General features: G+C 48.5%; 1 protein-coding gene across 7 annotated transcripts in view; it reads left to right on the top strand.

The window, feature by feature from the left end:
- The window catches only part of ARHGAP8 (Rho GTPase activating protein 8), a 347,233-nt gene extending 334,617 nt beyond the window's left edge, over positions 1-12,616 (top strand). For all 7 annotated transcript variants that reach the window (XM_029600083.1, XM_029600080.1, XM_029600084.1 and 4 more), the window contains one exon: positions 12,145-12,616. In XM_029600083.1, the coding sequence (XP_029455943.1) occupies positions 12,145-12,342 (198 nt within the window). In that variant the 3' untranslated portion in view covers positions 12,343-12,616. The remainder of the gene's footprint in view (positions 1-12,144) is intronic.
- The last annotated feature ends 418 nt before the right edge of the window (positions 12,617-13,034 follow it).

Raw genomic sequence — 13,034 nt, 5'->3', positions numbered from 1 at the left:
TCAAGGCGCAAACAAAAGTACGCTGGATTTTAGTAGATACGCGCGGAGCCGCGCGTATCCACTAAAATCCTGGATCGGCGCGCGCAAGGCTATCGATTTTGTATAGCCTGCGCGCGCCGAGCCGCGCTGCCTCCCCCCGTTCCCTCCAAGGCCGCTCCGAAATCGGAGCGGCCTCGGAGGGAACTTTCCTTTGCCCTCCCCTCACCTTACCCTCCCTTCCCCTACCTAACCCACCCACCCGGCCCTGTCTACACCCCCCCCTTACCTTTGTCGGGGGATTTACGCCTCCCGGAGGGAGACGTAAATCCCCGCGCGCCAGCGGGCCTGCTGCGCGCCGGGCCGCGACCTGGGGGCGGGTACGGAGGGCGCGGCCACGCCCCCGGGCCGTAGCCACGCCCCCGTACCCGCCCCCAAAACGCTGCCGACACGCCCCCGGAACGCCGCGACGACCGGGCCCGCCCCCCGACACGCCCCCGTCCGAGAACCCCGGGACTTACGCGAGTCCCGGGGCTCTGCGCGCGCCGGGAGGCCTATGTAAAATAGGCTTCCCGGCGCGCAGGGCCCTGCTCGCGTAAATCCGCCCGGTTTTGGGCGGATTTACGCGAGCAGGGCTCTGAAAATCCGCCCCTTTTGTTTTAATTTTTGCCCTGCCTTGCTTCGGGGGGGCGGGGGGGGAGAGGACTCGCAATCCCCCCTGGTACCTATCATTTCAAACGTCATTTGAAATGACATTTGAAATGACAGGTACCAGCGCACCCAGGATACTGTATAGGTACTGTATAGCGCTCTATACAGTAAAATGGATTGCGCGGGCCTAACGCTTCACGGACGCTTCTCGGACGCGGCCTGCATTTGCATCCTACTTCAATACAGTATCGAGCGGTAGGTAATCTGAACTGAGCGTGCGGCAAACGCGGGTGCGCCCGGCCGTAATGCACCTCTTCCTACCGCTCCTTACTGTATCGGCCTGTGAGTTGGTAGCTCTATAGGTGGAGATCCCAGCAGGCAGAAGTAGTTGAACACAGGCACCAAGCCCGGGAGAGCAGACCCTCGAGGAGCGAGTACCTGATCCCAGATAGGCACCTGAAAGTAAAGGGCCCCCAAGGAGCGGGTAACCAGGTTAGAGAAATACCCCGAAGGGCAGAGAAAGCTTCCAGCGGCAGAGTAGCTCAGACCGGAGGCTTTCCATCCATTCACGACTCTTCACGATCTTTCACGATCTTTGCTAACTCGATGAGCTAGCAAACAAGGGCAGGCTAAATACCCGGATGGCGTGACGTTACTCTAGGGGGATGCTCCCAAGATTCCCGCCATGACATGGATAAAGACGTAGGTGGTGTGCGCGTGCGCACCCTCGGAGGCCCATAGGAGAAACATGGCATGAGGCGTTGCCATAGCCATTCTGGGGATGCCGGAGAGAGCAGCCTGCAGGCGCAGCGGTAGCCATCTTCCCAAGGCTAGCGGGGAGAGCAGAGAGAAAGGTGAGGCACAAAGGTCGAAGCCGTCTGAGACCGGACGCAACAATACCATCCAGTCCAGGTGGTTTACTGCTCTTTGGTTTGTCAATCAGGCCTACCACATCTTCTAGGTTCACCGTGATTTGGTTCAGACCATCGGAATTATTACCCATGAAAACCTTCTCTGCTACAGGTATCTCCCCAACATCCTCTTCAGTAACCACTGAAGCAAAAAAATAATTTAATCTTTCCGCAATGGCCTTATCTTCTCTAATTGCCCCTTTAACCCCTCAATCATCTAACAATGGACCTTTTCTCTGGGCCTAGCACCCAATGCTGTTATAACTCTTTAGTTAGAAGCCAACTTGAAAAGTAAATTAACCACTTGGTGTTGTTCATCTATAATGAACATTATTTTTCAGCTGCAGATGCCAGGCCCAGAGAATATGTTTTAATGTAAAAAGCCCTGGCCAGACAAGCCCCGGGCGAGTTCCCGTTCTCTGTAAACCGGATTGATTTGTATCTCATACAGGAATTTTGGTATAGAAAAATTAAAAATAAATAAATAAATAAATAAATAAATAAGAATAGACAGTAGACATGTAACTCTTGTCTAGTGTTAGGTGGAGTAACTCAAATGACCCCACAAGAGATAAGATTGAGGCCCTTACATTTGCTTTCACTCTACCTAAAAGGCAGGAATTACATTAGCTTTTTTATGTATGAGAGATTAAAATACATAGAAATTTTGGCAGATGTGAATCGGTTATTTACACTTTCGGATAACAGAAGGACTAGGGGGCATTCCATGAAGTTAGCAAGTAGCACATTTAAGACGAATCAGAGAAAATTCTTTTTCTGTTGGAAGAGGATGCTGGGCATGATGGACCTTTGGTCTGACCAGGCATGGTAATTTCTTATGTTTTTATGTTTTTAAGGCCTTCACATGCACATTAAAGTAGTCCTAGAACACATTACGGTGAGCATACAAAATTTTGTGTGCCTGCATATGCAAATTAAGAAACATTATATGTAAATGAGGAGTTATGAAATGCTCAAAAAATAGCAGAGCATGTTCACCCTTCATGCTGTTTACCAAGTGAATGGCAAACTGATGCTATTTAACACCTGCTGTACACTGTTGAATGGTACTGTACACTATATAAGTGTACAGTACCATTCAACAGCCCCACTTCTAACTACCCCAAAGTGAACAGGCCAGATAGCAGGAGGGATTTTCTCTCTATCTTCCTTCTTCCAGTAGCAACAATAAATTCTGATCACAGCATCCCATTATCTCTCTGCAGCAACAAGATTAAATGCTTAAAAAACAATTAGTGAAGTATGTTTTCTCAAGTAACCGCTTAAAATTAGGACCATCCTTATTCGCAGTAGTTATATTTTAAATAATACAGGGACAAGTTTGCACATGATTTTACATTCCAGTGTATGTCCTCTTGCCACGCCCATATGCGTGTGTATGGGTGACCATGTGCTCATTTTAAAATTAGGGTGTTGCAATTGTTACAAAATGTAACTGCCTTATATTAACTGAACATAGAAAATACGATCATATAACTCCACTATTGGCTTCTTGTTGCAGTTGTGGACCCCTGGGCTGAGGGGGAGTTGGCATTACCTGCAGGTGGAGCCCCACAGGTCCCCACCATTGGGAAGAGGAGCTGTTGGAAGCAGAGGCTCAACTGGAGCTTCACCAGTACCAGCCCACGTTCCGCTTAGGTTGATCCCTCGAGTGCCAGGGCCAGCTGGTCTTAGGTGGGGGCCTCTGTGGTGGAGGAAGTCCAGGCAGAAGGGAAACACTGCAGGCCAGCAAGCTGAGACAGCAGAAGGACAGACTGGGGTCAAGTGGAGATTAAGGCAAGCGAAGTACAGTAACGTTGGTGTCCAAGCAGTGGTTGAGGCAGGCGGAGTACATGCAATGTCAGGGTCCAGTCCACAGTCAAAACCAGAAGATCAATCCACAAGGAAGATGAAGAGGAGGAAGAGGAGGACCACAGGGATACGAGAGACACTGAAGACAGACGTGAAGGACTGACCACAGACGAGGAAATCCAGGAAAAACCACGGAGACAGGAACCACAGCAAGTCAGGAACCAGGAATCAAGACAGGAATGCAGGCAATACTCTGTTCCTAGAGGAGTTGACCCATTGCCAAGACAGGGACTTCAGGCGGGAGCTGGCCTAAAATATTCCCAGGTGGTGAGGGCATTAATGGGTGCTGGGCAGCCGTTCCCGCCATTGGCCCTTTAAGAAGGGAAGGGTCCAGCGGTCCTAGGAGAGAGGAGCATCATCATGGGGGGATCGTGGTGGCCAGTCACGTGAGCAATAGGGAGGCTACATCAGTGCTCCTGCTCCACGGGAGGAAGGGAGTGTGCTGGAACCCCAGCAGGGAACCCAGAGGTGAGTGCCGCAGCTCACAGGATGCCTCGAGCCACAAAACACATTACCCCCTCTTCTAAACTCCCCCTTAGGGTTTAGGATTCTTGGGGTGAGAGGCAAGAAATTCTCTGAGAAGGCTCTTGTCCAATATATTTAGAGGCAGGCTCCCAGGTATTCTCCTCTGGCCCATATCCTTTCCAGGAAAGGAGGTACTCCCATCTTTTCCCGTGTTTCCTTACGTCCAAGACTTCTCTTACTTGATACATGGCATTGTCTTCTGAGGCGATCTCTTGTGGCTGTGGTGTCTTCCTAGAGGGCTAAGAGAGTATCAGAGGTTTCAGCAGTGAGATGTGGAAGGAGTTGTGAATTCCCAAAGATGCGGGTAACCGAAGTTGATAGGTTACCGGCTCAAGCTTTCTCAGCATAGTAAATTGCCCAATGTATCTGGGAGCGAGTCACATGGACAGAACTCTAAGCCTGTTATGGCATGCACTGTTTCGAACTATGGCGCAGGCCTCCGATGAAGATCAGTGAACTTTTTGGCTTTTAGACGCGCTTTCTGTAGCATCTGCTGAGTGTGATGCCAGAGCTTTTTGAGTTCTTGCATAGACAGTTGAGCCGCCAGCGACGGAACTTGAAGGGGGAGAGGTAGAGGAGATAACGGCTGTTTACCATAGACAATTTGAAAGGGCGAGGAACCCCAAGTGGTGCATGGGTGAGAATTGTGGGAGGCTTCCGCCCATAGAAGCAGGGATGCCGAATGATATTGGCGGGCATTGATATAAGCCTATAGGAAGTTCTTCAATGTCAGATTGGTTCGTTTGGACTTTCGATTCACTTGAGGGTGTTAGAACATAGTGAAGTCCAGCATGATGTTGAATTTCTTACACAAGGACCGCCAGTAGCGAGCAGTGAAATGAGTATCTCCGTCCGAGACAATGTTTTTGGGGAGCCCATGGAGTGGAAACACATGCTGAACGAAAAATTGAGCTAGCTCCAGGGCCATGGGGAGACCAGGCAGTGGAGTCAAATGGGCCATTTTAGAGAAATGGTCAACTACGATCCAGATGACCATATTGCGTTAGAGAGGGGGAGATCCACAACAAAATCAAATGGGTCCAAGGTTCCTTTTGGGCTGGCAACAGCTGTAATAGCCCCTAGGATTGTTCCGCCAATGGTTTCTGCTGTATATAGGTGGGACAAGAGTTCACATATATGGGGCCACCAGTAGAACTGTTGGAGTAATGCAAAGGTTTGGGCTTGTCCAGGGTGGCCTGCGACGTGGATATCATGGGACCATTTTAACACTTTTTCACGGAGTTTGTGGGGAACAACTGTCTTCCCTGGAGGGACGGTCATGGTGGCTACAAGGAGGACCCGGGCTAGGTCGATGATGTGTTGGAGTGGTTCCGAGGTGTCTTGAGTCAGAAATGGGTGGGAAAGAGCATCCACTTGAACATTCATGGCTGCGGGCCTGTATCTGAGTTTAAAGTTGAAGCGAGTAAAAAATAGTGACCAGTGCGCCTGTCAGGCGTTAAGTCACTGGGCTTGGTGGAGGTGCTCCAAATTCTTATGATTGGTGTAGATGGTTATGCAATGTTGTTCTCCCTTCAACCAGTGGTGCCATTCTTCCAGCGCTAATTTGATTGCCAGTAGCTCCCTGTCACTGATTCCATAATTGCGTTTGGCTGTGGAGAATTTCTTAGAGAAAAAGGAACAGGAGGTAGGGTTCTGGTGGAAGAGGCGTCTACTTCAACAGCAAAGGGGTGCACAGGGTCCAGATGGTGGAGGCAGGGCTCTCAAAGGAAGGCAACCTTTAAGTCTTGGAAGGCTGTGAATTTGGTGTTAGTCCCTTTAAAGGTAAGGGCCGTGAGCGGAGCAGCTATCTTGGAGAAGTTGTTTATGAAATGATGATGATAATTAGCAAAGACCAGGTATCTGTGCAGGGCTCGTAACCCACTAGGCTGAGGCCAATCTTGGATACACTTGCCAGGATCCATATTAAAACTCTGGCTGGAGATGATGTAGCCCAGGAAAGGGACACACTCTCTTTCAAACAAGCACTTCTCCAGCTTGGCATAAAGCCGATTGTCCCGGAGACGGAGTACCCAGGAGATGTCCCGGCGATGGGACACTAGATCCTTGAAGACTAATATGTCATCAAGGTACATGACCACGCACTCATGTAGAAGGTCCTAGAAGATCACATTCATTAAGTTTTAAAACACAGCTGGGGCATTGCACAAGACAAACAGCATCGCCAGGCACTCGTAGTGACTATCTCTGATGTTGAAGTCCGTTTTTCAATTGTCGTCATATCGGATACAAATTAAATTTAACACCCCCCCGAGGTCCAATTTAGAGAAGATCTTTGCTCCTTGCAGATGATCAAACAACTCTGAGATTAAAGGCAAGAGATAACAGTCCTTCTGGGTAATCACATTCAAGCCTCGATAGTGGAGAGTCCCATCCTTCTTTGCCACGAAGAAAAAGTCTGTGCCAGCTGCAGATGTGGATCAATGGATGAACCTCTTGTCCAAGTTTTCTTGTATATTGTTGGCCATGATCTTTGTCTCAGGTAGGGGCAAGGGGTACACCCATCCCTGTGGAGGCTTGGCAACAAGTAGCAAGTCAATGGCGCAGATGAACTCTCTGTGAGGGAGCAAGATGTCTGCTCTTTTTTTGGAAAAGACATCGGCATATTGTGCATATTGTGGAAGAAGGCCTGCCAAACAGCGGATATGGAGAGACATGGCCGAGTCTCTATCTTGTCTAAAGAGATAGCATGGCACTTGGGACCCCACCGTGACAGCTGAAGCAGTGCCCAATCAGATGAAGGGAGAGCTGCTGGAGCCAGGGTAATCCCAGAACCAAGGGATGTAGAACGCCAGGTGCTCAACATGAAGGGAGCCTGTATAGAGCTTTGTTGGAGATGTGATGCAGGTAATTTTCCCCGGCAGGGGATCCCCATGGATGGAGAAAAGTACCAATTGAACCAGGCAAGAGAGCATGGGAATTTGGAGATGTTCCATAAGGGTCTTCATGAGGAAATTCCTTCCTGCCATGGAATCACTAGGGCTAGGGTGGTGAAATCATGGTTGCCCACAGAGAACATTACTGGAAGAGCTAATGGGGGAGCCGGAGAGGTAAGGCCTAGGGTCAGCCCCCCCACTATACCCCTAGGCTTGGGAGTTTACCAGGCAGTGGGCTATTAAGTGACCTGGCTTACTGCAGTAGAGGCGGAGCCCAGCCTGGCAGCATTGGAGATGCTCTTCTGGGATCAGACAACCCCATCCCAGTTGCATCAGCTCCTCTGCAGAGGTTCCAGAGGAGAGAGAGGCCTCCGGTGGGGAGGAGAGGTGCCAGGGCCAGGTGACTGAATCCGCACATCTCCTAGAGGATTGTAACTCCCGGTTTCACTCCTGGAGCCGACGGTCAATTTGTCCTGCCAGCTCAGTGCCAGCAATGCTCTATGCTTCAACGGCAAGAGGAAATGTGAAAAAAAGGATTTGCATTCATAAAAAATGCAGGGAGTAGCTTGATTGTTACAGCGGTACTACCCCAAACCAAACAAGCCTGATGCTTCACTTTCAATGCATATCCAGTGCTGCTCTCTGCTTCAACGGCAGGGGGAATGAAGAAAAGATGATTTTTATATTCCGACAACAACCAACAAGGACTGAATTCCACAGTCTGGGTAAACAAACAAGCATGGGTGTAGCTCGCTTGCTACGGCGGTTACTACCTCGAATCAATTAAGCCTGATACTTCACTTTCAATGCATATCCATTGTTGCTCTCTGCTTCAACGGCAGGGGGAATGAAGAAAAGATGATTTTTATATTCCGACAACAACCAACAAGGACTGAATTGCACAGGCTGGGTAAACAAATAAGCGTGGGAGTAGCTTGCTTATTGCGGTGGTTACTACCGCTAACCAATTAAGCTAGATACTTCACTTAGAAACAGTTCCAGCACTGCTCTCTACATTAATGGCAGGGATGGAAGGGAAATAGAACCAAAAGGTTACGCTAATGGCGGGGGTGGAAGGGATATAGAACCAAAAGATTACATTAATAGCGGAGGTGGAAGGGAAATAGAACCAAAAGGTTTCATTATTAGCGGGGGTGGAAGGGAAATAGAACTAAAAGGTTACTAAAGGCCAAGAGTAACAGATAAGTATGAGAGAGAGAAAAAAAAGTGTGGAAGCTTGCTGGGCAGTCTGGATGGGCTATTTGGTCTTCTTCTGCCATCATTTCTATGTTTCTATAAGATGGGAAGCTCACAAGATGCTAGTTCAACCTTCTTATAGGATGACAATCCATCCAGGAAGATGGAGCGAAGGCAGTCCTCTCCCCAGTGGAGTTCTGTAGCCAGGGTCCAGAATTTGATGGTGTAATCTGAGAGGGGCGACTGACCTGACAGATGTGGAGGAAATCCGAGCCAGAGGCTGCCTGGCAACCCAAGCCAGAGGCTGCCTGGCACCAAATATGGTCTTATAGGTCACAGAAAAACATTGGAGGCCCTGAAGAACAGGGTCAGAATGCTCCCACAAGGGAGAATCCCAGGCTAGGGCCTTGCCATTCAGAAGAGAAAGAATATAGGTAGTCTTGATGGAATCATGCAAAAACAGCGCTAATTGGAGAAAAAAATGCATATTGCACTGGTTGATGAAATCTCAGCATAGTTGAGGCTCCCCAGCATTGTGGGGAGGAGCTGGTACCAGAATGACGGAGCATGGAGGGGGCCGCGGGAGCAGCAGGAGCTGGTATAGGGGGCGTCAGTGCTCCCATGGAGACCGAGGAGCTAGATGGATGCTGAGATGCTCCATAGAGGCCACTAGAGCTTTGAGAAAGCGTTGCAGTTCCAGAATCTTCTGGACCAGGCCCAGAATAGCCGAAAAAGAGACCTCTGCCGAGTCCATGACATTGGTAATCTGTTGCAGTTGTGGACCTCTGGGCCAAGAAGGAGCTGGTGCTACTTGCGGGGTGGAGCCCCACACGTCCCCACCGACAGCAGGTGAAGCTAATGGAAGCAGAGGCCCAACTGAGCTTCACCAATACCAGCCCATGTTTCCCTTAGGTTGAGCTCTCAGGTACCAGGGCCAGCTGGTCTTAGGTGGGGGCCTCCGCGGTGGTGGAAGACCAGGCAGGCGGGAAACAGTGTAGGCCAGCATACTGAGATATTAGCGGAAGGACAGACCATGGTCAAGTGGAGATTAAAGCAAACAGAGCACAGCAACTTTGGTGTCCAGGCCATGGTTGGAGGCAGGCGGTCAGAAGCAAGGTCAGTGTCCAAGCAGTGGTCAAGGCAGGCGGAGTACATGCAAAGTTGGGGTCCAGTCCAGAGTCAAATCCAGAAGATCAATCCACAAGGAAGATGAAGAGGAGGAAGACAAGGACCAGAGGGACATGGGAGATGCTGAAGACAGACGTGAAGGACTGACCACAGATTAGGAAATGCAGAAACAACCAAGTGAAGGGATCCATGGATAGAAGACATGGAAACAGGAACAACAGGTCAAGAACCAGGAATCAAGTCAGGAACGCAGACAATACTCTGCTTCTAGAGGAGTCACCCATTGCCAAGGCAGGGACTTGAAGCCAGTCTAAAATAGTCCCAGGTGGTGATGTCATCAGTGGGTGCCCTGCAGCCATTCCCACCACTGGCCCTTTAAGAAGGGCAGGATCGGGTGTGCACGTGCCTAGAAGAGAGGAGTGTTGGACCCGGGGAGATCGTGGCAGCCAGCCACATGAGCAGGAGCGAGGCTGCGTCGGTTCTCCTGCTCCGCAGGAGGATGGGAACACAATGGAACCCCGGTGGATGGTCTTCCCTGGTGTCGGGGAACCTGGAGGTGAGTGCGGTGGAGGCTGCAAGCCTTCATTCACTCCTCATTCAAACCAGAATAAAATATAAAACATGAATTTTGTTAGATAAACCAATAAATAATACCAAAGCTGATAGCTAGGTGCAACTTTGCAAGTACATACTAGGGATGTGCAGAGGGACCACATATGTTGCATTCGGTATTCGTATTCGTCGGGGGGGGGGGGGGGGGGGGGGCAGATATGTTGCATTTGGCAAGGGGGGCCCCCTGATACATTCATGTGTTCATTCTTATTCATTTCCCGGTTAAAATCTAATTAACTACAACCCCCCACCCTCCTGATCCCCCCAAGGCTTACCAAAACTCCCTGGTGGTCCAGCGGGGGGGGGGTCCAGGAGCCATCTCCTGCACTCACACTGTCGGCTGACGGTATTCAAAATGGCGCCAATAGCCTTTGACCTTACTATGTCACAGGAGCTACCGGTGCCATTGGTCGGCCCCTGTCACTTGGTAGGAGCAATGGACGGCCGGCACCATCTTGTGCTCCTACCATGTGACAGGGGCTGACCAATGGCACCAGTAGCCCCTGTGACATAGTAAGGGCAAAGGCTATCGGCGCCATTTTGATTACTGGCAACCAACGGCCCGAGGGCAGGAGATCGCTCCCGGACCCCTGCTGGACCACCAGGGACTTTTGGCAAGTCTTAGGGGACGCTTCTGACCCCCACAAGACTTGCCAAAAGTCCCTGGTGGTCCAGCGGGGGTAAGGGAGCGACCTCCTGCACTCGGGCTGTCGGCTGCCAGTATTCAAAATGGCGCCGATAACCTTTGCCCTTACTATGTCACAGGGGCTACCGGTGCCATTGGTCAAAATGGCGCCGATAGCCTTCCACCTTACTATGTCACAGGGGCTGCCGGTGCCATTGTTCGGCCCCTGTGATATAGTGAGGGCAAAAGCTATCGGTGCCATTTTGAATACCGGCAGCCGACGGCGTGAGTGCAGGAGATGGCTCCCGGACCCCCCGCTGGACCACCAGGGAGCTTTGGTAAGTCTTGGGAGGATCAGGAGGGTGGGGGAGGGTTTGTTTAAATTTGCTCCTTTAGACGATTGAATAATTCGGTGAAGATTCGTTGTATTCATGGGAATCGCGATACGTTTCGCTTCCCCACGAATACAACGAATATGGTCCTATACGTTGCGGATTACCAATACGTTGCAAACAAATGCACACCCCTAGTATATACTCCATCATGTGTATTACAATCACAAAATAAAGGATTGTTAGAGATATTAAGTGTCCATCAAGCTCATTTGGGAGAAATTAGGACTGGCATTTTTTGGTGGCTGGTACATTATGGCAGAACAATTAGGAACAATGAAGGACACTAAAGCATTTAAGAAAGCTTTAAAATCATGGCCGAATTTGAAATAAATATCTAAAAAAGCAAGTGAGTCAATACACAGATTAAGGACATTGCTTACTGAATGTTGTGTTATTATTAAAAAAGAAATTGGTCAAATGGAAACGCAGATGCTGTTTATTTTGTTATGTAAGTTTTTATTTTTGTTCATAAGTATTGTCTACTTATTTTAACTGTGTATGTCAATTTTAGACTTTGTAAACCTCAGCGATCATTGGAGCTTGTAGTATAGAAATAATTAAAAAAAAAAAAATACTAAACCTCCATCCTGAACATCTCCATTCCTCTCTTACTCTAGCAGCAAGAATAAGCCCCATCCAGAGAAACCCCATTTTTGTCTCCTGAGGCAATAGCAATCCTACCTCTCCCTCTCATCAAACGTCCTTGCTTCACTGTCAGGCCCTCTCCCCCATGTCAAAAGGCCTGTTCCTGAGTCAGCAGCCCCTACTATGTACATAGGACTCCCAAGACCTGTGTCATCCGTATTCTGTCAAATGGATTGCTCATGTAAAAGGACCCCTGTATGTAGAAAGGCCCCCAGCCTCCTTGCTCCCTTCCAACCCTATATCAGGGGTGGCCAACTGCAGTCCTCAAGAGCCACAAACTAGCCTTTTGTTCAAGATATTCACAATGAATATGCATGAGGTAGATTTGCAAGGACTGCCTTCATTGAATGTCTCATGCATATTAATTGGTGCAAACCCTGCAAATAAAATACACCTGCAGAATTTGCACCAATATGGGCTGTTTGATTATTGCCCCCTTAAAGTTTAATATGAGTAAATTAAATTTGTCTTATTAGCTTATATGCATTTTCAGTTGTGTGTCCACTAAGACATTAATAGTTGCTTGAATGGATGCATTTGAATGCACACACATTGACCTCTTATGTTACCAAATTATGTATGATTCTTTTTCCCAAGATGAATAATTAGCTCATCTTTAAAGAAAAAATCTTCCCTGTATACAGTATGTCTAATCATTTGCCAAGTTTTAAGTTCCTTGCACTCACCAGCATTAAATCTCCTTTATTTTGCAGGTTTCCCAGGAGAGCATTTTGAACAAAATGACAGCATCCAATTTAGCCTGCGTCTTTGGTTTAAATTTAATCCGGCCACTTCAAGGAATTTCTTCCCTGAGTGCCCTGGTGCCTGTGAACATGTTTACGGAACTGTTGATAGAGTTCTACCATCAAATCTTCAACTCCAGAACAGTAGCTGGGGAGAGTTTACCCTAAACTGTGCAAGAATGAGTAAACAATGCTTCTGAAACCACACCAATCATGATTGGGGGGGCTCTGTCTCTCTGAAAGAAACAAAGAGCATCAAGAGCAATTTAAACAGTAAAAGGTATTTTAATTTCCCACTGGTTCCCAGGATTGTTATGGGGGTGGGGCAAATGAGGGATGCTGCAACTTGGTGTGCTGTAGGGGTATGATTAGCTTTTGTAAATAAACTTACTGATGTGAACTATGGGCAATTTAAAAAATAAAATATCTTTTTTCAACAGACTGTTAAATTGTGCTTTGAGAATTCATTTCTTCTCCCTTTTTCTTCTAAAGGCAAAGAGACCTTCCAAACATGCTAAGTATGCTTTAAGACAGTAGATCTCGGACCTGTCCTAGGGGGGCCCAGCTAGTTGGGTTTTCAGGATCTCCACAATGAATAAGCATGAGATCTATTTGCATGCCATGCCATACATAAGAACATACATTTCTTATGTATGTTCATTGTGGAGATCCTGAAAACTCCACTGGTTAGGATTTCTCCAGGCCAGTTTTGGGAGCCACTGCTTTAAGATAGATTGAATTGTTCTCAAAGCTATTCAAGAGTTCATATTGTAAGTGCACTCTGAGTGTACGCAGCACTTTGCAATCATATCCAAGTAGGTGAAGATGTTATGCCCCTGCCTCAGAGAACCTGCATGCTG

This window comes from Rhinatrema bivittatum, chromosome 4 (genome assembly GCF_901001135.1).
Source record: "Rhinatrema bivittatum chromosome 4, aRhiBiv1.1, whole genome shotgun sequence".
NCBI classification, from domain to species: domain Eukaryota; kingdom Metazoa; phylum Chordata; class Amphibia; order Gymnophiona; family Rhinatrematidae; genus Rhinatrema; species Rhinatrema bivittatum.
This window is presented reverse-complemented; position numbering and strand designations above follow the sequence as displayed.